A 25,939-nucleotide genomic window follows, 5' to 3' on the forward strand; every position below is an offset into this window, starting at 1 on the left:
ATCCACTGAGTCAAACCAGCTAGGGCCCAAGATCCACTTTCTAATCCTCATGGCGATCATGTGGGGCACGTGTTATTGTTACTTCTGTTTTATAAATTATCATTCTAAGGTTAAATATTTACCCAAGGTGATAGAGCTAGTGAGAGCCGGAGTTGGAGTTCAACTCAAGATGTGCCCTGGCTCTGCATGTGCCTCTCAGAAGCCAAGGACTGGCACACACGTCAGACACATTCTGTGTGTGGTGGAACCGTCTTTTGAATCCTGTCGTTAGTTGGTGGGGTGTAGGTCAGGCTCTCCTGTTCACCTGACCGTCTTATTAAAGCTGTCATTTACTAGAAATGAGTTGCATGTTGACTCTCCCCCATCCTCATAGTCAATGAGAGTGAAACTGCAGCCGGCATCCAGCTCCCAGCTCCCAGCGTTCAGTCCTCTGATGCCTCCAGCCGTGATCTCTCAGATGCTGCTGCTTGACAATCCACACAAAGTATGCTCCGGTGTCCTTAACAGCAGGGAGGTGGGGCCCTGAACGGTAGGGTGGCAGCGTGGTAGGTGGAGAGAGGCCTGTTGCAGTCTTCCTCTGAAGCCTCTAAGTGGTGGGGAGTGGTGGCGGGCTGTCCCTGCTGGAGTGTGTTTTCCTTTGGGGCTTACTGAAAGAAGCCCCGGACCAGATTGTCCTGGCTGGGAACCGAGGGAGTGACAAACTCTCCTATTACATGGAGTCCTTTGAAAGGGTGAGACCTGTCTGTCGTCCTCAGCTGGTCTCTTAGCAGTGGTCCAGCTCAGGATTGCACAAGTGTGGGACGAAGGACTTGAATCCCAGGCTGTGGACCTGGCTCCCCTTGTGTTTGGTCCCCAGGGGTCTAGGCCAGGGCGTTCCTGTCACGGTGTGAAGCCTCATGTGGCCGAGTTAACAGGCATGCCCTGTTGCTTGGTGACTACTGCATGGGAAAGGCTTTTACTTCGTGCTGTTCTCTCTGCTGCTCCTCACTAATTTATCTCTATCTTTGCCCAGGAGCCAATCCGGTTACGGTATAAGCTGACATTCAACCAGGGTGGACAGCCTTTCAGCGAAGTTGGAGAAGTGAAAGACTTTCCAGACCTGGCAGTCTTGGGTGCAGCCTAACTTTTCTCAAGACACACCCTGCCATTCAAGTGTAGGCAGTGTTCCTTGTGCTGTCTCGATGGGCCTGATCACAGTGACTGAGTGCAGAGTGCCAGGAGTGCTGTCCTGATGCAGGCTCCACATGCCAGTTTCTGGCTTGTTTTGTAGTGTGTGTGTGGGTGTGTGTGGATTTTTGTTACATTCACACCTGCTACGAGCATATCTGTTTCTGTATGTTTGGACACTGATCTCCCAGCCTCAGGTGGGATGTTTTATAGCCAAAGCTATTGTTCTCATGTATTACCTTTTCACTCATCCACTCTGTGCCTTGTCAGCCTTTGAAAGTCTTGTTGCTCCCAGGTTGCTGCTCTCTGGGACCTTAAAAGGGACCTAGTGGGTCTTGGGGCAGAGAGTGTCTTCTGGGGCACTCTTTCAAGAGAGACCTGCCTCCATTTCCACTAGAGAATGCTGCTGGCATGTGTTCCGGAAGATCTTCTAAATGGAATGCTTGTCGCAGTGTTTTCCAGGCAAGAGGCTGCACTGACCAGAGGACCACACTGGTGGGCCAATCATGTTCTTCACCACTGTGCCTTAGACTCACCCACAGCTGGGCCTCAGGGCAGAGGGGAGCGCAGATCCCAGGCCTTATTCAGGCCGTAGGTTCCATGGGTTGTGCAGCCTGTCGGCCCTTACTCAGGACACTCATCTCCATCCTCTGTCTTCACAGGCATGTACTCAGAGCCCTATGTGACACAGGGCCAGTCATTGTAATTGTAGCTAGCAGGCTCCCCCTCGTCTGTTGCCTTTGCAACCCAAGATGAACTGTGAGCAAATAGATATGAAAAGAGCTTAGCAGTGATTTAAGTGGTGACTAAATACAGAAAGTCACTGAATAAATACCTGTGTAGCAAATACACTTTGTGGAGTTTTGAGTAAGTAGGAGGTGCAAAGCCCATTGCATTCAGAGAAGATCGGCCCAAAGGGAACTGGCCTCTATTGAGGACGGAAGGAAGACTTCATGAGGGATCAGGACCTCAGTCCTTCAGTGAAGACACAAGCCCCTGGGTCTGAACAGTGCTGGAAAGAGATGTGGATTTTTGTTACATTCACAGTTCAAAGGAAAATCCAGGTGTACAATTAATACTGAGCACCCACTCTGTGCTTGATTTACAAGTCCTGCGTGGTCTGGTTGGTGGGCGAAGAAAGCTGACCCTGCTGATGGCTTGAAGAAGGACTGAAGTCCCAGCAGCTCACCGGTGTGGGCCGGATTCTACCTCAGAAACTTCAAGGCTCTGTTTGGGGCTTTTTATCACAAAATGCGGCACTCCACAGGCTGATCTTTCACCGTCTACATCTAGTTGGAAATCTGCCAACACTGATTGGTGGGGAAAGGTGCTATAAAAGATCAAGGCATGCTAATTTTTTTTTTTTTAAATATATTTTTTTGATTTTTTACAGAGAGGAAGGGAGAGAGATAGAGAGTTAGAAACATCGATGAGAGAGAAACATCGATCAGCTGCCTCCCGCACACCCCCTACTGGGGATGTGCCCGCAACCCAGGTACATGCCCTTGACCGGAATCGAACCCGGGACCCTTCAGTCCGCAGGCCGACGCTCTATCCACTGAGCCAAACCGGCTTCGGCAAGGCATGCTAATTTTTAAGCATATGAGAAAACTCATAAAACATAAATGATTGGGTAATTTCTTTATTTGGCATAATGCACATAAGGTTCATTTTAATCTAACGTTACTTTTGTGCTCACATGCTCGGTGTAGCTTTGATAGGCTCTAGCTATTTCACAGTCTATAGTGAGAATGTCAGCCTCGGAAGAACTGCCACCAAAACGTGTGCATGAGACTTACATCGCTCTGAGGTGAACTTGTGTGTCGGACCTTCTCTGTCTTCTGCAGTGGTGCTCTGCTTAGGTGGTGGTGGACAGAATAAGGGGTGGGGGTGATGGCGGTCCTGAATATGGCCCTGGTTTATGTTATCAGTGCCTTCTAGTTACCATGTTCAGTGACCACTTAGCTCAATCCTTATCCTCTTATTCACTCAAGTATTTGACCAGCTACTATGAGGCAGACACTGTTGTAGGCCCTGCGGATACGGCAGCATCAGAGTCCCTACCCTTCTGCATCTTCTGTTCTAGTGGGGGGAGAAAAATCCATATTCTCTGGTGGAGGGGCCAGTATTTTCCCTGTCCTGAACTCCTGGGATCCTGCTCACTCCAGTTGTTGACCTACCTCTGACTGTTCTACTCTGTCCCTGAGGTGGTGTTTCCCCAGGGTTTAGTCATCAGTTCTTTTCTAAGCACTGTGGGCAGTTCACCTCTAGATGGGTCCTAGACCTCTGTCTCAAGCTTCCACCTTCTTGCTGACATCAGACCCATGTTTCAAGCCAGCAGTGGATCTATCTGGAGGTTCCACTATTGCCTCAAACTCCAAATGTTTTGAATGAAACCCAACCTCCTCCCTGTTTCCACCTATATTTTCTTTTTACTATTTGTTTTTAAATACTCACTGGAAGATATTTTTCCATTGTTTTTAGATAGAGTGAAGTGGGGCGGGAGAGAGACATCAGTGTGAGAGAGACATCAGTTGGTTGCCTCTCCCACGCACTCCACATGGGACTGGGGAATGAACCTGCAACCCAGGTATGAGCCCTTGACCAGGAATGGAACTGTGACCCTTTGGTGAGTGGGCTGACACTAACCACTGAGACCCACTGGCCAGGACTAAATTTTCTATTTGAAAGCACTTATCTGAGCCTCATGGACCCTTCATTCCTGCTCCATCCGTTCCACTTGGTACCCTTGTCTCGAGTCTTTATTTCTAAATACCACCGCATATTGCTCTCCCTGCATTCACACTAGTTGCCTGCCTCTCACTTCTCTGAGCCATGGTACTTGCTACCACCAGAATTCTCTAACAAATCTGGGTACTTGATCCCTTTCTGGAAAATTCTGAGTGGTTCTCAAGGCCCGAAAAGCCTATGCAATCAAATTCAAGTTGCTTACACTAACATTCAGTGCCCCCCGCCACTGTGTGCCCTGCTCACTGGCATCTGCCAAAAATAGAACAGACTTTCCACAGCCACAGGTAGTTTGTCATGTTTTGATGTTTTCTCCTGTCTCTGGCCACTGCAGTTAACTCCTCCCCTCATCTCTTCAATGAATGGAAAATGCTGCTTCACCTGTGTCACTGAGCATCACAGGGCTATGGAGATAGTAGGTGGTGAAAGGATAAATGACTTAAGAACCAAAAGAACATTATGAGTATTACCATTAAAAAGAATGTAAAGTGAGAGAATATTCAAGGTAGAAAGCGATATTCTAAAATGCAAAGTGCTGGACTACTACAGTGTTTACGAGTCACACATTCTTTCAATACATTCCAATATAGAAGATCCCAGCCCAAAACCATAAAAATCTGTCAACTAGGTGTTCTTTTTTTTTTTTAACTAAGAAAATAGTAGCATTGTGTCCTGGAATACTAGCTAAGGTTTTCTGTTGTTTTTAAAGGTGCGGTTTGACACTCCCATCTGGAAAGAGTTGGAGCCAAACAAGGACAAAGCAGGGAGTGTCCTCAGATAAGATTATAGAGTTAAGGCACACTTATTTTTTTTAAATTTTATTTATTTTTTAATCCTCACCCGAGAATATTTTTCCATTGATTTTTAGAGAGAGTGAGGAGAAAGGAGAAGACAGAAACTTCAATGTGAGAGAAACACTTTGATTGGTTGCCTCCGGCAGAAGTCCTAACCAGCCTGGGCCAGGGAGGAGCCTCTAACTGAGGTAGGTGCCCTTGACCAGAATCGAACCCGGGTCTGTCCTCTGAGCCAAGCCAGCTAGGGCAAGGCACACTCAATGTCACCCAGAATGAAGTTAACTCAGCCTTTTGTACCCTCATCCAATGCAATCCCAAGTCTACCATGTTCACTCAAAGAAAACTTGCACTTAAAAAGTAGTTTTCAGAGGTAGTTTTTAAAGTTGAAGAAACACTTCGGTGTTACAGGCCCCAGATACGTACATCTACTTTTAAAGACAGGCCTTGTGCCCGCTTCGGCAGCACATATACCAAAATTGGAACGATACAGAGAAGGTTAGCATGGTCCCTGCGCAAGGATGACATGCAAATTCATGAAGTGTTCCATATTTAAAAAAAAAAAGTTGGAGGTCTTCTAAAGCCCTAACAGTTTGAAATAATGAAGTCAAACCTTAGTTGTAATTCTGTTTACCTTCACTGCCTCTAAGTGACCATGTGACATGGGGAAAATAATTTATCCTCTTCAGAGTCCTCCCCTGTAAAGTGGATAGTAGGATTGTTTATATTTTGAAAATTAAATGAGTTAATATATGTAAAGTGACTATAACACCACATGGCACCTAGCTATTTGCTCTTAGCCTGTCCAACTGGCTTCCAGTAGAGGAGCGGACTTGCCTTGCCCATAGTTATTTAAAGTTCACCTTATAAAATAAAAGTTTGGTGAGGTGCAAATTAATACTGACACACAGTAAATGCCAAAGGCATATAGGGTAAATGTATAAAGTTAAAATCATTTTAAGAGCATTAAAATGAATATAACACTTTGGAAAAAATTTAGCAAAGATACAAGACATTTACAATGTGCAACTACAAGATATTGCTGAGAGAAAGTCTAAACGAGAGGTCCTCGGGGAACTGCTCACTAGCGGCACTCGGCAATGTGTGGAGACATCTTTGATTGTCACAGCTTAGGAGAGGGTTGCTGGCCTCTAACGGGTAGAGGCCAGGGATGTGGCTAAACATCGTAAAATGCATAGGACAGCCCCCACAACAAAGAATTATCTGGCCCCAGATGTCAATAGCACCAAGGTTGGAAATCCTGATCTTAATAAGTGGAGAGGCATCATGGACTGGAAGACAATATTGTCAAGATGACAATTTGTAAAGTGATATATAGATTCAATATAATCCCTATTCCAGCAGCAGTTTTTGTAGAAATTGATAAGCTGGTCACACGATGTATGTGGAAATGCAAAGGGTTTCAAGTAGCAAAATAATTTTTTAAAAAATAAAGTGGGAGGCCCTAGCCAGTTTGGCTCAGTGGATAGAGCGTTGGCCTGCAGACTGAAGGGTCCCAGGTTCCATTCTGGCCAAGGGCACAGAGCTGGGTTGCAGGCTCGATCCCCAGTAGGGGGCGTGCAGGAGGCAGCCGATCAATGATTCTCTCTCATCATTGATGTTTCTATCTCTCTCTCCCTCTTCCTCTCTGAAATCAATAAAGAAATACATTTAAAAAAAAAATAAAGTGGGAGGACTTACACTACTGGATTTCAAAAATTACTATAGATGACAATAATCAAAATAGCTTAGTAGTATTATAAGGACAGATAATAGAACAGAAATGAGTCCAGAAACCCTAACATTTGTTACTTGATTTTTGATAAAAATCTTAAAGGCATTTTAACGGAGGAAGGAAAGTGTTTTCAACAAAGGGTCCCAGGTTAATCGTATATCTGCATGCACACACACAAATGAACTCAGACCTTTCCCTCACACCATACACAAAAAAAATGAACTCAAACCAGACCACAGACCTAAATGTAAAAGCTAAAACTTTAAGACTTCTAGAAGAAAATTTAGGAGAAATTCTTGATTTTGAGTTAGGTAAATATTTTTTTCTGCTTCTTAAATATCATTTTTTAAAAGTTACGTGTCATAACTGAGGATCAAACCCACAACCTTGGCATGTCAGGATGCCGCTCTAACCAACTGAGGTACCCAGCCAGAGTGAATATCTGTTTTTAAGTAAGTTTTTATTTTTTAAAATTCCAGTTGACATACAATACTATTTTCAGGTATACAACATGATTAGACATTTATATAACTTACACCCTGATAAATCTAGTACCCATCTGACATGCATAGTTACTACAATATTATTGACTATATTCCCTATGCTTTACATGCCCATGACTATTTTGTAATTACCCATTTGTACTTCACCTTTTTCACCCATCTCCCCACCTCCCCTTAGATACAACAACAAATAGTATGACCCATAAAAGGAAAAAAATGATAATGGACCTTATCAAAATAAACTTGCATCTCAAAAGACACCATTAAATAGGTGAAAAGAGGCCCTGGCCCAGTAGCTCAGTTGGTTAGAGCATCATCCGGATATGCCACGGTTACTGATTTGATCCCTAGTCTGAGCACTTACAAGAAGCAACCAATGGCCCTGGCCAGTGTGGCTCAGGTGGGCATCGTCCAACCAACAAAAAGGTTGTCGGTTTGATTCCTGGCCGGGGCACATGTTTGGGTTTCGGGCTTGATCCCTGGTAGGGGACCTGCAAAAGGCAACTGATTGATGTTATGCTCTCACATTGATGTTTCTTTCTCTCAAAGATCAATAAAAATTATTTTTAAAAAGGAACCAATGAATGCAAAAATAAGTGGAACAACAAATAGATGTTTCTCTTTCCCTCTCTCTCAAATCAACCAATAAATACCAAAAAAAAGTGGCCCTGGCCGGTGTGGAGTGTCATCCCGTACAAAAAAAGGTTGCGGGTTCAATTCCTTGTCAGGGCACATACCTAGGTTGCGGGTTTTTATCTCCACTCAGGGTGAGTTTGGGAGGCAGCCGATGACATCTCTCTCCTCCCCCTCCCCTCTAAAAATAACATGCCCTTGGGTGAGGATTATACAAAATAAAAAAAAGGGAAAAAACAAGTTACAAATTAGGAAAAAATATTTGCAAACCATATCTCTTTAAAACAAATATTTTCATTGATTTTTAGAGAGGGGAAGGGAGGAGAGAGAAACATCGATTGGCTGCCTCCCATACATACTCCAACCGGCAATTGAACCTGAAACCTAGGTATGTGCCCCAACTGGGAATCAAACTGGCAGTCTTTCAGGACAGGAGACGACGCCCAACCAAGCCATACCAGCCAGGTGGCAGTTTCTTAAATTTATCTGAAATTTAGCAATTATATTCCTAGGAATCCAAAAGTAATGAAAACGTGTCCAATAAAGCCTTAATGTCCATCAACTGGTGAAATGGATAAAATATGTCATAGCCACACAGTGGAATACTATTCGGCAGCATAAAGGAACAAACTACTGAGACATGGTACAACATGGACCCAACAATATGCTCAGTGAAAGAAGCAAATGCAGATCACATAGTATATGATGTATCTGAAACGCCCAGAAAGGTAAATGTGTAGAAAGCACATTAGTGGTTTCTTAGGACTGGGGATGGGGGCAGAGATGAAGTGCAAGTGGGCAGCTAGGAGTGTTATGGCTGATGGAAATGTTCTGGTGGAGATAGCACAACTCTCTACATTTACTGAAGGTCATTTAATTGTATACGTACAATGGGTGAGCTTATGTCCTGTAAATGTATAACTCAGTAAAGCTGTTAAAGCGTCCGCTGCTGGGGAGGGCAGGGGCACCTGGAGGCATTCCAGGCTTCTGAGCAGACGTGGGGCTTGATCACTTGCTCCCAGGGGCGAGCGCACCAGCTTTCCTAACTCTGGATTCAGGTCTTCAAGAGTTACCATATGCACGCCCAGAGGCTGCCCGTGAGAACGGTAAGCGGCCAAGTTAGTGACAACTGCACACTAGGGTGTCTTCTCCTTTATGTTTTTTTTTTTTTTTTAAATTGATTTCAGGGAGAGGGAGGGAGAGAAACATCAATGATGAGAATCATCCATGGGCTGGGGACCGAGCCCCCAAGGGGCATGTGCCCTGAGGGGAATCCAACCGATGTCCTGGGTCCACGCTGCATCACTGAGCCGCGCCGGCTGCTTTCTTTTTGTTTTGTTTCCTGTGACAGGATTCTCCCGGCCTCCCAGGTCTCCTTTCTGAGGTGCCCACCTTGTTCGTTTCCCACTGGAGGAAGCAGCGACTGCGGACTTGGTGTCTCAGGGGCGACAGGTGAGTGCGGCCAGAGCGCTGGGCCGGGAGGGAAGAGCCGTGGGCAGAAGCCGGCCACGCCCCGCTGTCCCCCGAAGGGCGCCGGGGTGCAGGCTGCCTGAGCTCACACCCCGCGGGGCGTCGCACCCCGCAGGGCCCGCCCAGCTCCCGGACTGGCAGCGCCTCGGCTCCTCTGCGCAGCGGAGGAACGTGCTCCGTACGGGGGCCGCCGCCCCTCCAGCTCCCGGCCGCCCCGCGCACCGGCGCTCTCTATGGCAACGGCCCCCACTTCCGGGAGAAATACGGCGCGCGACGAGGGCCCTTCCGGGCCGCTGGCCGGCTGGCTGACGCGGCCATGGACTACTCCAGGTTCCTGGCCGAGGACTTCGACGTGAAGGAGTGGATCAACGCGGCCTTCAGGGCCGGCCCCAAGGAGGCGGCGGCGGGGAAGGCGGACGGGCACGCGGCCACGCTGGTGATGAAGCTGCAGCTCTTCATCCAGGAGGTGAACCACGCCGTGGAGGGTGAGCGGCGGGCCGGGCGGCGGGCCGGGCGGCGGGCCGGGCGGCGGGCCGGGCGGCGGGCCGGGCGGCGGGCCGGGCGGCGGGCCGGGCGGCGGACGTGGGCGCTTCCCGCGGTGAGGGGCGAGCCGGGCTTTGTCCACCCGCGCGGGCCCACACTTGCTCTTTCCACCTGGGGTGGTGCTGTGGTTTCCTTACAAAACGCAAGCTAAAAGAGTTAATTTTAAGGATATCTACTACAAAAGTATATCTATGTAAAACCCTCATATGCAAATTGACCTATGGTTGGAACGACCTGCTGAACGACCAGGGGGTGGGGCCGGCGAGTGGGCGGGGCCAGGCCAGCCAGCCCAGAGTGCCAGCAGGCGATTGTCCAGCTGGTGGCCCCACAGATCACCCTGATCGCAGGCCAGGCCTAGGGACCCTACCCTATCTATTGGGAACAGTGTCTTAGATTTAAAAATTAAAACCTGGCAAGGCTACTCTAACACTGAAAAAACAGGATGATGCAGCAATGACATGCATGGGCTCTGGCTTGTACATGTTGCGGTCAGCCCTGACTCTGACACTTACAACTGTGTGACAAAGCCAATTACTTAACTTCTCTCTGCTTCAGTTTTTCCACCCGTAAGATGGGGAAAATGGTATACCACTGCCTCAGAAGGATCATGTTATGTACTGCTTTTTATAATCAGGGCAAAAAAATGTAGCTGCCCATACAACAGCAAGATGCCTGTCACCTGTATGAAAAGTATGGTCACTGGTGCATGCAGTGTCCAGGACTGCGAGAGGGATGTCTGACTGCCGGTTTAGGCCCGACATCCCCTGAGGGGTCCTGGATTGTGAGAGGGTGCAGGCCAGGCTGAGGGACCGCCCCCTCACTCGTGCATGAATTTTGTGCACTGGGCCTCTAGTTAAGTAATAATCACCTGATCCTTAAATTTGGTAAACACATGTCAGAGGTGTATGGGAAAGACACACCTGGGCGGCGTTGTGTTCCTGCAAATTCCTTGCAGCAAGGAAGCCGGGCTGGTCAGAATAGAGGCTGCAACGGTTCTTTAAGGGTAGTTAGTTTTAAAAAATAACACACACCAGCAGCCATCTTGGGAAGTCCTCCAATAAACCTACTGTCTGTTTATTCGGTATGGACTGTGCCCGTCTCCCTGCTGAGCTCTGAGAAAGACGAGGTCAGCAGGCTTAGGACCCTGGAAGCTTAGGGCCCAGTAAATAGACCTTTTAACAAAGGTTATGGAAAAGGATGCTGATTTCACTTCAGATTCTTTTTTTTTTTCCAGATACTTTTTAAAAAAAAATTTTTAAAATATACTTTATTGATTTTTTACAGAGAGGAAGGGAGAGGGATAGAGAGTTAGAAACATCGATGAGAGAGAAACACTGATTATCTGCCTCCTGCACATTCCCTACTGGGGATGTGCCCGCAATCAAGGTACATGCCCTTGACCAGAATCGAACCTGGGACCTTTCAGTCCACAGGCCGACGCTCTATCCACTGAGCCAAACCAGTTAGGGCTCACTTCAGATTCTTTATTGTACTTTGTGTCTTTTACTAATTATTGAGCTTCTGTGTGTGTGTCATGAAATGGGCACTGAGGATGGAAAGTGTCCCTTCTGGAGCTTGTCCTGGGTCTGCTGACAATGAGGTGGCTTTACTGAGACTAGAACCCGAGCTGGGAAGGCTGGAAGGGGGTGCAGGTACCTCTGATTAAGGAAGGCTTCACAGGGCACAGAGGGGGAGGACATTAAGAATAGCAGATATTTGAGTCCTTGGTGTGTCAGTCACTGTTTAAGTGCTGTGCATGCATTAACCAAGTGGTTCTCAACCAAGGTTGGTAATGCCTGCCCTCTCCCTGGGATATTTGGAAATTGGGAATTATTTTAATAAATGTTTTTTTTGTTTGTTTTTTTAATATATTTTTATTATTGATTTTTTTACAGAGAGAAAGGGAGAGAGATAGAGAGCTAGAAACATCGATGAGAGAGAAACATCGATTGGCTGCCTCCTGCACACTCCCCACTGGGTATGTGCCCACAACCAAGGTACATGCCCTTGACTAGAATCGAACCTGGGACCCTCGAGTCCGCAGACCGACTCTCTATCCACTGAGCCAACCGGTCAGGGCTGGGAATTATTTTAGTTGAAGTGGTGGAGAATGTCACCAGGATTGACAGCGATGCCTAATGTTCCACAATGAAGGGCTGCACAGTGACGAAATGTCCCGGCTAAAAGGTTAGCAGTGCCCTCTCATTGGCATGATGACCTAGTTTAAGCCGGACAATAGTCCTGAGAAGTAGGTACAGCTATTACTCCCACTCTGTGGTTGGAGAAACTGGGGCTGAGAGAAGTAACTTGTCCCGCATCATGTTGCTAATGAATGGGGGAGTCTGGGTTTGAACTCAGACAACGGGTTGCAGAGCCCAGGCTCTTATCCAATGGATGTACTTTGCAGCCTCTCTGTATTAAAGGGAGAAGCTTGTTTGTGGCTATGAAAAGACCTAGTCAGTCCAGAGAAAGGTGAGAGTTCAAACAGAGCTCCATCAATAAAATCATCATCATTATTATTATTATTAGAGGATCATGCTTTCATGGGGGAAACTTCTGCTGGAGATAAGGCTGGAGAGTAGGTTGGGATCAAACTGTGAAGGCCTTTTTTTTAAAAAAAAATATATATTTTATTGATTTTTTACAGAGAGGAAGGGAGAGAGATAGAGAGTTAGAAACATCGATGAGAGAGAAACATCGATCAGCTGCCTCCTGCACACCCCCTACTAGGGATGTGCCCGCAACCAAGGTATATGCCCTTGACCGGAATCGAACCTGGGACCCTTGAGTCCTCAGGCTGATGCTCTAACCACTGAGCAAAACCGGTTAGGGCTGTGAAGGCCTTTTTGGCTGCCCTAGGGTTGGGTTTCATCCCATGGGCAGTGAGAAGCTTTCGGAGGTTGATGTTTATGGAAGATGAGAGAAGGCCCAAGTCTGCAGTGAAGAGCAGTTCCTCAGAGGTGCTGGCAGGAGATGGCGAGGCCCTCACTGGAGGATGGATGTGCTCATTCACTGTCAGCAAATATTTTTGGGGCACAAACTCTTCCCGGGTCTAGAGTCTCACTGTTGAACAAGACCCCGTCTTAGGTTGGAGAGGTAGGCAGGGCCAGATCATTCAGGGATTTTAATGTCACATTAAAGAGTTTGGGCCCTGGCCAGTGTCCACCAGTCAGGCGCGTGCAGGAGGCAACCTGCCCTGTGCACAGAAAGGTTGCAGGTTCGATTCCTGGTCAGGGCACATGCCTGGGTTGTGGGCTCCACCCCCAGTGTGGAGCGTGTAGGAGGCAGCCAATCAGTGATGCTCTCTCATCATTGATGTTTCTCTCTCTCTCTCCCTTCCTCTTTCTCTGAAAATCAATTTTAGAAAGAATTTGGATTTTACTTAAAATGAAGGTAATGTGAAGGCAGTGGAGGATTTTTAAGCAGAGGAGTGACATGGTTTGATTGTGTCCCTATCTGGAGGCTGTTGCTGAGTTCAGAAGAGTGGAGATGGTGCTTCCTCTGGGGTTATGGCAGTGGAGGTGGTGAGAAAGGGTAAGACGTTTTTAGGAGGAAAAAGGGGAGCACTGCTGATGGGTTTGAATGAGGCTGACGGGGAGAACAAGAATGAGGGCAGATTCTTGAACTAAATACGGTAACATCGAGAGAATTTATAGTGAACATGCATTTATCCACTGTCCAGATGCTACAAATCTATCCATGTAATCCTTAATCCATCTTATATTTTTGATGTACATTTTTATTTATTTTTAAATCTTCACCGGAAGGTATTTTTTTCTATGGATTTTTTTTAGAGAGAGTGGAGGGGAGGAAGGACCAGGGTGGGGTGGGGGCAGGAGAGAGACACATAGATGTGAGAGAGACACATTGATTGGTTGCCTCCTGCTTGCGGCCTGACAGGGCCAGGGATAGAGCCTGCAACTGAGGTATGTGCCCTTGACTGGGAATCGAACCTATGACCCTTTGGTGCCCACGCCAACTGAGCCACACCGGCCAGGACTTGATGTAGATTTTAAAGTAAGTTGCAGACACAGTACACTTCATCCCTAAAATTTCCATTAGAACCCTAGTCATTATAATTATAATTCAGTATTTCTTTACAGTTTATTTTATTTTTTCCCTTTAATCCTCACCCGAGGATATGTTTTTATTGATTTTTAGAGGGAGAGGAAGGAAGAGAGAGAAACATCAGTGTGAGAGAGAAGCATCAATTGGTTGCATCCGTACACCCTCCAACTGGGTATCGAACCCACACCTTAGGTATGTGCTCTGTTTGGGAATTGAACCCACAACCTTTTGGTGCATGGATGGCACTCCAACCAACTGAGCCACCGGCCAGGGCACAGATTTTTTCATTAGATAAAAATTACATAAGATGAAATGCATGGATGTTATCTGATGAGTTGATGAGTTTTCACAAGTATATAACTAGGATACCTCAGACCTCCATAAGATAGAGAATGTTACCATCACAAAACAGTGCCCCCATACCTCTGTGAGGTGAGGTCTGACCCTTATCCTCCCAGAGGCAACTCCTAAAAGTGATAGTTTTAAAATGGGTGTAAGAGGGGACTACATTTTGGGGGGCTGTAGGGAGGGAGAAAGGTACCCAGGGCACCAGCCAGGCCTGAACTGTGACTCTGAGGCCTAGCACTTAGCACTGAAAGAGTGCGCTGAGGCAGTCTGTGTTCTGGCCTTGTTTTCTCAGTCTTCGCCTCTTACGTGGGGTCCGGGCTGGACACTGGGTGTTGTCCAAGGCAGAGCTGGGTGAACAGGCTCCCGAAGGACGTCTTCACCACGTGGAGGTCTGTCCAGCCGCTGGTGGCACAGAAGACAGGGCTTCTCTGGTTGATTCCCAGTGAACATCTCATTAAAGGGTTAAAGGCTCTGCTGTTAACCCTTCTCCCCCCCCCCCCCCCCCCCCCACCGCCCCCAATTACACATCCTGGTCTGCAGAGGTGTTTAAACTTGAGACATTAAAAAAATTCGGGTTCCTTGGTCTCAATTTCACTTGGTCTCCTACCAGATCTACTACACAGGAACTCTGGATGTTGGCCTAGGGACCTGCGTGTTAACTTCACCGCAGCAGGTGCTGGTGGTCTGCAGAGCTGTAAAGCTTGGTTTCAGCTCTGTGAAATCTTCGGCAAGTTACCTGCCCTCTCTGCGCCTCCGTTTTCTTATTTGTAAGAGATGGCTGTCAATGATTGGCATGGGCAGTAAGTGATAGGATGTATGTAAAGCACCTGCCTCCTAACTGGCATTCCCCTAATGTCAGAGTCCTTCATTCACTCTCCTTGGAGAGGGTGTTAAAATTGAACTCAGTTGATGGTGGAAAACAATTGAAAGTGGGTCAAGTCGATGGGGCCTGTTGTGTTCAATCATATGGTTCTCGCCCATCAGTCTGGAGGATATGGTCCTGGCAGAGGCCAGCTCTCCTTTCAGCCCCATTTCCCTCCCCCCTCCCTCCCTCCCTCCCTCCCTTCATCCCTCCCTCCCTCCCTCCCTCCCTCCCTCCCTTCTTTCCTCCCTTCCTTCCTTTGCAGCCTTGCTTTTCAAAATCCTCACCAGAGGAAATTTTCCCCATTGATTTTCATACAGAGTGCAGGAAGGAAGGGGGGGGGGGGGAGGGAGAGAGAGAGAGAGAGAGAGAGAGAGAAACACCTATGTGAGAGAGACACATCAATTGGTTGCATCTTGCACGTTCCTCTATTGGGCCAGGGATCAAACCTGCACCCAGGTACATATGTGCCCTTGACTGGTTTCTTTTCTTTTCTTTTTTAATATATTTTTTATTGATATCAGAGAGGAAGGGAGAGGGAGAGAGAGATAGAAACATCAATGATGACAGAGAGTCATTGATTGGCTGCCTCCTGCACGCCCCTTACTGGGGATCGAGCCCAAAACCTGGGCATGTGCCCTTGACCGGAATCGAACCCGGGACCTTTCAGTCCGCAGGCTGACACTCTATCCACTGAGCCAAACCAGCTCGGGCCCCTTGACTGTTAATTGAACCCGAGACTCTTCGGTGCACAGGCCAGTCCTCTAACTACTGAGAAACACTGCCATGGCTCCCTCCAACTCCCATTTTTCACAGGGTCAATAAATGGTGTGGTTAATAGACAACTCCTGTCCTGCCTGATTTATATTGTTCATTGGTGACTGGTCCAATTTTCACCTTTGGTTCCTCTTTCTGTTCTTGGGTTCTTGCTACAGAAACGAGTCACCAGGCCCTTCAGAACATGCCCAAAGTGCTCCGTGATGTCGAAGCCCTTAAACAGGAGGCGTCTTTTCTGAAAGAACAAATGATTCTTGTCAAGGAGGACATTAAAAAGTTTGAACAGGACACATCGCAGTCAATGCAGGTATTTTGGCTCCTGTCCGTGGTTTTGGAAGACGTTCACTCTCAGAGTGGGAGGCCAGCGTTAGCTCAGAATTCTACCAAGCCCTCAGACTGCTCTCCTGCTGCGTTCTTTCAGTGTATTCATCTCTGTCCAGCACCCGCTGGACGTTTAGCCATGTGATTGGTGGTGTGAGGGCACAGGAGCTCCCTGAGATAGGAACGTGCCGCAATGCTTAGGTCTCAAGTCACTGATGGGAGGCAGAGAAAATGGAACAGCTGCTTCCTTGGCTTCTGACCCCTTTCCCTTTCAGGTGTTGGTAGAAATCGACCAGGTGAAGTCCAGGATGCAGCTTGCCGCCGAGTCCCTGCAGGAAGCAGACAAGTGGAGCACATTGAGTGCTGACATTGAGGAGACATTCAAGACTCAGGTAGGTGTCTTGTTCAGGGGATGTTGTGCAGTCTGTTCAGGGAACTGGAGGTTTGGGGAAGCTAATGAGATACCCATTCACTCACAACCATAGGGGTAGGAAATGGCCACGGACAGAAGCATTCAGACACGGGGAAGGGACAGTCTGAGTGTGCTCTGAGCATACCCACCCTCTTTACTTCACACCCTCTGCTGACTGAAGCCTCTTAGTCCCAGAGAGTGAATTCAGGAGAAGCCCCTATAAAAAGGCAGAGGGAACAGTGATTGAGAGCGTGGACTGTGGGCAGAGGGGCCATACACACTGCAGGATCACGGTGAGTTAGCCCCTCCGGGGCTGCCAGATGTGGAAAGTAGTGAAAGTTGTGTATCAGGATGAAGTGAGATGAGGTCTTATGGAAAAGTCTTTTACTTGTAAAGCAAAATGGATTATTTATAATCTCTTGTTATTTTTGAAAAATTTAAAAATGTGATAAATGTATGTGGGAAAAACTTTAGTAAAGAGGAATAAACAACAACAAAAAGTCTTTCTCGTAACCCTGACACCCCCTACTTCCCATACAAACTCTGTTACCATCTTTATGCCTGTCCTTCCAGATACACACACACAGATACCTGTTCCCTGCCCTTTTTCCCCCACAAGTGTGAGCACTGCTTTGCACCTTGTATTTTTTTATTTTATTTTATTTTTTTAGAGAGAGGAAGGGGGGCGGGAAAGAGAGAAACACTGATGTGAGAGCACAACATCTATCGGCTGCCTCCTGCACGTGCCCCACCAGGGATCGAGCCTGCAACCCAGGCATGTGCCCTGACTGGGAATCGAACTGGCAACCTCCTGGTGCACAGGATGGCACCCAACCAACTGAGCCATACCAGCCAGGGCCAGTTATCATTGCCTTTATGTACAACAGAACCATACTCCCCCCCCTTCTATTTCAGAGCCTAACAGGGTGCAGACAAATCCAATTGATCTGGCTTTATAGATGTAGGTTGCAAATCTTACTGAATTCTTGGCGTGTGTATGAGAGAGAATGGATTTAAGTACGGTCTCTGAGTTTAACCTGGTGAACTACTAATGCTAATTGCTTTTCTCCTTCCCACTGTCCTGTTATCCAGAACTGCCCGCGCACAGTACCACATGCATCCAGCCGCACTCCCCCGAGGCACATAGAACCTGAAGTCATTGTTTCTGTCCTGGGCTACTCTCCTCTTGCTCTTTCTTTCAGCTTCCTGCCTTGGTTAACGGCATCATTTTCCACGCCAGTATCTAGGATGGAACCTCAGCAGTCCTTACTTGCTCCTTCTCCATCCCTCTCTTATTTCTCCTCAGTTATCTGTCCTTTTCGTTCCTCTGCCACCGCTCTAGTCATGCTTCCCAGTCGTTTTCCTGCTAGACCAGCAGTCGGCAACCGGTGGTCCGCGGAACACTGATGGTCCGTGAGGTCCGAAAGGTTGGTGACCGCTGTGCTAGACCATTGCAGCAACCTTCATGGGTCTTGCTGCCAGGTCCCTCCCATGTTCCAGTGTATCCTCCACAAGGGACCAGGGAGAGATTCTAAAGCAGTGGTTCTCAACCTTCCTAATGCTGCGACCCTTTAATACAGTTCCTCATGTTGTGGTGACCCCCAATTTCATTGTTACAAATTGAACATAGTTAAAGCATAGTGATTAATCACAAAAACAATATGTAATTATATCTGTGTTTTCCGATGGTCTTAGGCGACCCCTGTGAAAGGGTTGTTCGACCCCCAGGTTGAGAACCACTGTTCTAAAGCATAGATTGGCACTGGTCATTTCCCTGTCCCTTGCCTTCCCATTTAAAAAAAAAAAAAGTTGTTTTTTAAAAATTTTATTTCAGAGAGGAAGGGAGAGGGAGAGAGAGATAGAAACATCAGTGATGAGAGAGAATGATTGAGCCCATAACCTGGGCATGTGCCCTGATCAGGAATCAGACCAGGACCTCCTGGTTCATAGGTCGATGCTCAACTACTGAGTCATGCTGGTTGGCCTCCATCCCCCATTTTCCTTTTCTTTCTTTTTTTTTTTTCATTTAATCCTCATCTGAGGATATTTTTTCCACTGATTTTTAGAGAGAGTGGAAGGGAGAGGGACAGAGAGAGAAACATGGATGTGAGAGAGACACATCGATTGGTTGCCTCCCGCATGCCCCCAACCAGGGCCGGGAGCCTGCAACCAAGATACATGACCTTGACTGAAATCGAACCCGGGACCCTTCAGTCCGCAGGCTCTGTCCACCGAGCCAAACCAACTAGGGCTTGATCCCCCATTTTCTACCAGATAAATCTTATGCACACTTACAGGACATAGCCTGTCTTCCACAGCAGGGTGTGTGGTTTTTCCCATGGCCGCCCCCTCCGTATGAATTCCACATCGTGGCTGCTGTGGACTGTTAACACCATCCATTCATGTCTTCCTTCTTTGCCCGAAAGGTCCTTCCTTTCCTTTTCTTACAGGCAGGAGACCTCCACTCGTCCGTCAAGGTCCCGCTGTAGTAGCACCTCCTCTCTTACTCTCTGCTAGCCCTCGCCTCGCACAGGCAGCATGAAGTGCTCCCTCACCTGTGCTCCTGTACGTCTTAAACTGTATTGCAATCTCCTGTCCCAGTACTCTGTGAACTCCAGGCCAGCAACATGACCTCCCTCCTCTTTGTGTCTCAAACCCCTAATACATTGTCTGAAAACCATAGACGCGTGGAATGCTGAGGTGAAATGCAGTTAGTTATTACACCCTTAATTCTACAAAAATAGCATTTACTTTTCTCATTATAAACATAATATATGTGTCTTAGGAGAATTGGAAAATTCAGAAAAATACATGGAAGGAAATAAAATGATCCCCATTCATATTCCCTAGTAGTATGTTTTTTATGTCTACTAGGTATTTTTAAAAAGTATTTGTGCATATTTGTAATTATATATTTTTATATTTATGCATATATTATAGGTGATATAAATCTGTATATACATTCAAACCTCAGTTCTTGAACATCTGCCATCTCAAACAATTTGGTTCTTGACCAAGTTGTTCATGGAAAAAATGCTTGTCAAACAAATTTCGGTTCTCGACCTGACAATTCTTTGTATTTCTCAGGCCACAAAGGAGAGAATGCACAAGTGTGTCAGGTTACTGTTAAACCAGTGGTTCCCAAATTTATTTGCCCTACCGCCCCCTTTCCAGAAAAAATATTACTCAGCGCCCCCTGGAAATTAATTTTTTTAAAATTTTAATAGCAATTAAACAGAAAGATATATGTATTAATGTTTCTACCTTTTTCATAAAATATAGTAAAGAAAGGTGTAAATTAGAAACATTGAAGTTTGAAATTATGAAACTATTGAACTCAGAATAGGAAGGTAATACAAAAAAAGTTAAAACAAATGCACCTGTGGCCATCACCGCCCCCCCCCCATCGCTGCAGCGCCCACCAGGGGGCGGTAGCGCCCACTTTGGGAATCACTGTGTTAAAAACCTCAGCTTCTTAACATCTCGGAAAATTGTGCTGTGAATATTTTTTTTTTAAATATATTTTATTGATTTTTTTACAGAGAGGAGGGGAGAGGGATAGAGAGTTAGAAACATCGATGAGAGAGAAACATGGATCAGCTGCCTCTTGCACACCCCCTACTGGGGATGTGCCCACAACCAAGGTACATGCCCTTGACCGGAATCGAACCTGGGACCCTTAAGTCTGCAGGCCGACGCTCTATCCACTGAGCCAAACCGGTTAGGGCATGTGCTGTGAATATTTTTGTGTGTGTTTTTGCTTTTGTTGCTGGTGAAATGGATGATTAGCACAATTTTAAAACATAAAGAGGCCATCAAGAGTGTGATGTTGCCCTGGCTGCTATGGATCAGTGGTTAGAGCATCGACCCACTCATCAAAGAGTCTTGGGTTTGATTCATGGTCAAGGGCAAGTACCTGTGTTGCAGCTTCGATCCCCGGCCCCCAGTTGGGGCTTGTGTGGGAGGCAACCAATTGATGTGTCTCTCTCACATCAAGTCAGTCTCACTCTTTTTGTCTCTCTGTCTCTTTCTCCTTCCTTCCTTTTTGCCTCCCTCCCGCCCTTCCACTCTCTCTAAAAATCAATGGAGCCCGTCCCGCGTGGCTCAGTGGTTGCTCGTCCACCTATGAACAAGGAAGTCACGATTTGATTCCCTGTCGGGGCACCTGCCCACGTTGTGGGCTTGATCCCCAGTGTGGGGCGTGCAAGAAGCAGCTGATCAATGGTTCTCTCTCATTGCTGTTTCTCTCTCCCTCTTCCTTCCTCTCTGAAATCAATAAAAAATATATATTTTTTTTCAAAAGAAGAGCTTACTTTAAAAATAAAATTAAAAATAAATGGAAAAAATATCCTTGGGTGAGGATTAACAAAGAATTAAAAAAAGTGTTGATGTTGCTAACGGTGTGCTCATCACAGGCAATTGGCAAGGTAGAAAGCCTGTTGTTGATTTGGATAAATGAAAAGCAGTTAGCCTGTGACAGCATTTCGGAGGCAGTGATATGTGAGAAAGTGAAGATGCTTCATGCTGACCCGAAAGACAGCCGGGAAGGATGCTGAATGTGATTCGTTTAAGGCTAGTAGGGGGTAGTTTGTTTATAGATTAAACAGTACATTAGTCATGTACGGTATATAAGAAAGGTTAAAGGAGGGAATCATTTGGGGGTCTGGAATAACTTCAATTTATATTCTTTTTTAAAAATATATTTTTATTGATTTCAGAGAGGAATGGAGAGGGAGAGATAGAAACATCAATGATGAGAGAGAATCATTGATCGATTGCCTCCTGGACGCCTCCCACTGAGGATCCAGCCCTCAACCCAGGCATGTGCCCTGACTGGGAATTGAACCATGACCTCCTGGTTTATAGGTTGATGCCTAACCACTGAGCAACACCAGCCAGGCCAATTTACATTATTTCTAAGCGGGGAGGAAATGATTCAGTTTTTGAACAAACTCCTTCTTGAACAGCCTTCTGGAATGAATTAAGTTAGAGAACTGAGGTCCCACTGTATTCTAATGTCTATATGCTTTTTATTTTTATTTTTTAATTTAATCCTCACCCAAGGATATGTTCATTGATTTTAGAGAGAAAGGAAGGGAGGGAGGGAGAGAGAGAGAGAAGGAAAGAGAAACATCTATCAGCTGCCTTCTGTATGCCCCCTACTGGCAATTGACTCGCAACCTGGCATGTGCCCTGACCAGGAATTGAGCCTGCAACCTTTTTGGTGCATGGGATGATGCTCCAACCAAGTGGGCCACCTGGCCAGGGTTCTGTGTTTTTTTTTATCCTGTTTATTTCACTTAATAGTGGTAAGTATTTTGCTGTGTAATTAATACTTTTCAAAAACATAATTTTTTTGTGGTTGTACAATATTCCACCTTCTATTTGAATGACCCATAATTTACATTTTATTTAGTATTATGGAAGATTTAGGTTGCTTTCAGGTTTTTGTTATTACAACACTAAAATCATACTAATTCTATATAATAAAAGCCTAAGTGTCCGGTCATCCGTTCAATCAAAATGTACTATGCCAATGTTATGCTAAGGTCGCTCACCCGCTTGCTATGACGTGCACTGACCACCAGAAGGCAGACAGTCGACTAGTCGACCAATTGCTATGATGTGCACTTACCACCAGGGGGCAGACGCTCCAACCAGTAGGTTACCTTGCTGCTGGGGTCCAGCCGATCGGGACTGGGCGAGACAAGCTGAACACACCCTGGAGCCCTCCCATGGTCCCTCCTCAGCTGGCCAACCTCCCGTGTCCCTCCCTGGCCCTGATTGTGCACTGGTTGGGTCCCTTGTCCTGGCGCCTGCACCCTCTCGCAATCTGGGACCCCTCGGGATGTCAGAGAGCTGGTTTTGGCCTGATCCCATAGGCCAGGCTGAGGGACCCCACTGGTGTACAAATTCGTGCACTTGGCCTCTAGTTAATTATAACTTATTAATATCTTTGTGTCCTCTGATAAGTTCCTTAGACAAATTTCTAGAAGAGGGAATACCAGATCAAAGATGTGAATGTTTTTAAGTCTCTTGATGCATGGTACTGAATTGCCTTCTAGAAAGACATATGAATTTATGGTACCAGACAGACTTTTTTTTTGTATCCTCACAAACAGTAGCTATTATAATTTTTTAAAAGTTTTTCCAGCTGAAACCGGTTTTGCTCAGTGGATAGAGCGTCGGCCTGCGGACTCAAGGGTCCCAGGTTCGATTCCGGTCAAGGGCATGTACCTGGGTTGCCGGCACATCCCCAGTGGGAGATGTGCAGGAGGCAGTTGATTGATGTTTCTCTCTCATCGATGTTTCTAACTCTCTATCTCTCTCCCTTCCTCTCTGTAAAAAATCAATAAAATATATTAAAAAAAAAAAAAGTTTTTCCAGCCCTGGCTGGTTTGGCTCAGTGGATAGAGCGTTGGCCTGCAGACTGAAGGGTCCTGGGTTTGATTCCGGCCAAGGGCACATGTCCGGGTTGTGGGCTCGATCTCCAGTGGGGCGTGCAGGAGGCAGCCGATCAATGATTCTCTCTCATCATTGATGTTTCTATCTCTCTCTTCCTCTCCCTTCCTCTCTGAAATTAATAAAAGAAATATATTTAAAAAAAGTTTTTCCAATTGGTTAGGAAGATGGCACTTTCTAATTTTAATATGTATTTGAGTACTAATAATAGTCAACATGTTTATTGGCCATTTTCTTATGCTTTTTCATGCATTTTGTCCATTATTAACTGAAGTAGCAGGGGTGTTTTAAAGTAAGTATCCTTTGTGTTGGTCTTCTTATAGGACATAGCCGTGATTTCCGCCAAGCTAACAGGTATGCAAAACAGCTTAATGATGCTTGTGGACACACCGGACTACTCAGAAAAGTGTGTGCACTTGGAGGCCTTGAAGAACAGGCTGGAGGCCTTGGCCAGTCCCCAGATCGTTGCAGCATTCACCTCGCAGTCTGTAGGTGAGTGCTGGCTATTTCTTACCTCTGTGTGCCCCTCTTTACAAATATAAGGTTTTCTGAGTTTTCAGTCTTTACAGTGCCTCAGTGTTGATTAAATTATGTAGATTGAAAGTAAATTGTTACTTTATGGCAGTTGCCTTTTTTTCAACATTGTATATGAAAAATTTCAAAGTTCAGAAAAGTTGAAATAAGTCTACAATAAATACACCATCAGGATCCTAGCATTGGCATTTTGCCATATTTGCTTTGTCACATGTCTACCCATTTGACCACCTTTCTACTCATCATCTTTGATGCATTTCAAAGTAAGTTGCAGACATCAGTAAGCTTCACTCCTAAACACTTCAGATTCATGTTAATAACTTGAGTTTAGTATTGGTTTGTGATTTGTTTCTTATTTGGGGTAAAATTTACATGTAGAGAAATGAACAGATCTTAAGTGTACCACTTGATAAGTTGTGACCCTTGTCAAAGAACATTATGTGGGTATGTTACTTTCCAGTGTTATTTTAACACATGTGTTTATATGACTCTCCCTTTCCCTTTGCCCCACAAAATGTTTGGTAAACCAGGAAGAAACAGCAGTAAAACGGTTTTCTTACCTTTACAGCTATTTGTTTTTTTTTTCCACAGTTGTTTGTGTTGCACAAAACATAATCTGTCCACTGCTCCCGCTTCCTTCACTCACAAGCCCTTCTGCTCTGGGTTTAATGTTCTCATCCTGTTGCATTGAACTCTCCAACAACTGTCACCAGCAAACTTGGAGGCCTCATCCATTTATACTTCGCTGTTTCTCATTGTCAACAAGTGTTAATATTTTTTGCTCCCTTCTTTCTGAAACGCTTCCCTCCCTGGCTCCTGAGAGGGAGTATTGATTTTGTTTATATGATGGTACATTTCCGATGATTTAAATTAAGTCACGAGAAGGTGCTATCTTGGGTTCTGTATGCTGTCTTAAATTTGTTTTATGATGGTTGCATGTGCTGAGACCAGGCTTCATTAGTTATTTTTTTGGAAATCTATAGCTAGCTAGTTAATATGAATATGCACACCTGTGTATATATAAGCTCTTATCATACATATAAACATTATAAAATTTCATTGTACTGAGTTTGACCATATACTTTATTATTAAACTAGGACACTTTTAGAGGAAAAGGGAGTGCTTTTAATCATGAAGCTGGGACAACAGTTGTACACTGTCACCCCTGTTCCCATATAGAACCCTTGAGAATGATCCTGTGGCTAGTTGAGTTTTCAGTTTGGGTGAGAGCAGCTTAATAACCAAACAACTATGCTGTCCTCCCTCTGAAGATTTGCTAATGGGAGCTTCGCAGTTCAGTCCTCCTGGTAGTCAGACCTGCAAAGGCCTGGCCTCCCTGCCCTGGGGGAAAGCCACACCTAAATGGAACTCACAGTCAGCCCTCAATACTACTGTGTTAGCTAGTCACAAAAATTATTGTAACATTTTATTAAATGCCTTTTTAATAGATGCTTTTGTTAAAAGCATCTATCAAGATTGAATGTATTATTTTTATTTTCTCTGACCTACTAATATGGCAAATCACATTAATAGCATTTCTGATTGTTGCATTATTCTGCAATTCAACAAGCCCCACTTGTCCATTGTGGGTGTGTGTATGTGTGTGTTCATGTCCTACTGGATGTTTGCTGACATTTTACTTAGAATTTTTTTGTTGAGATCACATAAGTGAATATTTTGTCAGGTTGTAGTACCATGATTCTGTTGGCCTCATGAAAACATTGGGAAGCTTTCTGACTTTCTTTTTCTTTTTAATCCTCATTTGAGAATATTTTTCCATTGATTTTTTTTTTTTTTTTTTAAGAGAGAGTAGAAGGAAGGGGGAGAGGCAGAGAGAGAGAAACTTCGATGTGAGAGAGACACATTCATTGGTTGCCTCCTGCACACACCCTGACCAAGGCTGGGTTGAACCTGCAACCGAGGTACATGCTCTTGACAGGAATCGAACCTGGGACCCTTCAGTCTGCAGGCCATTGTTCTTTCCACTTCTCTTTTAGGATTTAAATAGCATTTTTATCAATATTGTTATGACCCCCTTGAGTACTTTTTGTCTGCAGTTCCACTTGCATATGAATATTATGACTTCTGTCTATTCTTATGCCAGTACCACACTGTTTTGATTATTGTGGCTTTGTAGTAAGTTTATTTTTTATTTCATTTTAGAGAGGAAGGGAAGGAGAAATAGAGAAACATCAATGTGAGAGAGAAACGTTGATCAGTTGCCCCCTGCATGTGTCCAAACCAGAAATCAAACCCAAAACTTGGGCATGTGCCCTGACTGGGAATTGAACCCACCACCTTTGGGTGTATTGGACAGTGCTCCAACCAGCTGAGCCACAGGGGCCAGGGCGGGTAAATTTTGAAATGAAGTGTGAGATCACCAGTGTGGATGAGCACTGGGGTACCCAGTGATACCATGCGGCACAGGTCTTCTTCCCACACCTGGCCGTGACCTCCCTTCGCTCCCTGTCTTCACTCCTTTCCAGCGTGCTGCTTCGTGCTTATGTTTAGAGCTCTCCCAGCACTTCCACTCCTCTTGAACCAAAATGATTGCATTGCATTCT

The 25,939-nt window shown here is 45.8% G+C and overlaps 2 protein-coding genes and 1 non-coding gene across 7 annotated transcripts in view; all 3 read left to right on the forward strand.

The window, feature by feature from the left end:
• The window catches only part of GGA2 (golgi associated, gamma adaptin ear containing, ARF binding protein 2), a 49,113-nt gene extending 39,890 nt beyond the window's left edge, over positions 1-9,223 (forward strand). For 2 of the 5 annotated variants that reach the window (XM_070413687.1, XM_070413685.1), the window contains exons 15-16: positions 374-484; positions 1,013-1,102. In XM_070413687.1, coding sequence (XP_070269788.1) covers positions 374-471 — 98 coding nt within the window. In that variant the 3' untranslated portion in view covers positions 472-484; positions 1,013-1,102. Of the gene's footprint in view, positions 1-373; positions 485-1,012; positions 9,030-9,162 lie in introns of those variants that run through there. The other 3 variants (XM_070413683.1, XM_070413684.1, XM_070413682.1) reach the window with 3 other exon arrangements.
• LOC139009579 (U6 spliceosomal RNA) lies at positions 5,156-5,262 on the forward strand. Its single transcript, XR_011471317.1, has one exon. It is a non-coding gene; the product is annotated as a U6 spliceosomal RNA (small nuclear RNA).
• A 63-nt stretch (positions 9,224-9,286) lies between the features above and the next one.
• Positions 9,287-25,939, forward strand: part of COG7 (component of oligomeric golgi complex 7) — a 63,471-nt gene continuing 46,818 nt past the window's right edge. Inside the window, exons 1-4 of the mRNA XM_070413679.1 lie at positions 9,287-9,532; positions 15,804-15,952; positions 16,242-16,358; positions 23,164-23,332. Of these exons, the coding sequence (XP_070269780.1) occupies positions 9,364-9,532; positions 15,804-15,952; positions 16,242-16,358; positions 23,164-23,332 (604 nt within the window). The 5' untranslated portion in view covers positions 9,287-9,363. The remainder of the gene's footprint in view (positions 9,533-15,803; positions 15,953-16,241; positions 16,359-23,163; positions 23,333-25,939) is intronic.

Source organism: Myotis yumanensis, unplaced genomic scaffold (assembly GCF_028538775.1).
Source record: "Myotis yumanensis isolate MYYU_CA2020_CCGP unplaced genomic scaffold, mMyoYum1.0.hap1 SCAF_4, whole genome shotgun sequence".
NCBI classification, from domain to species: Eukaryota; Metazoa; Chordata; class Mammalia; order Chiroptera; family Vespertilionidae; genus Myotis; species Myotis yumanensis.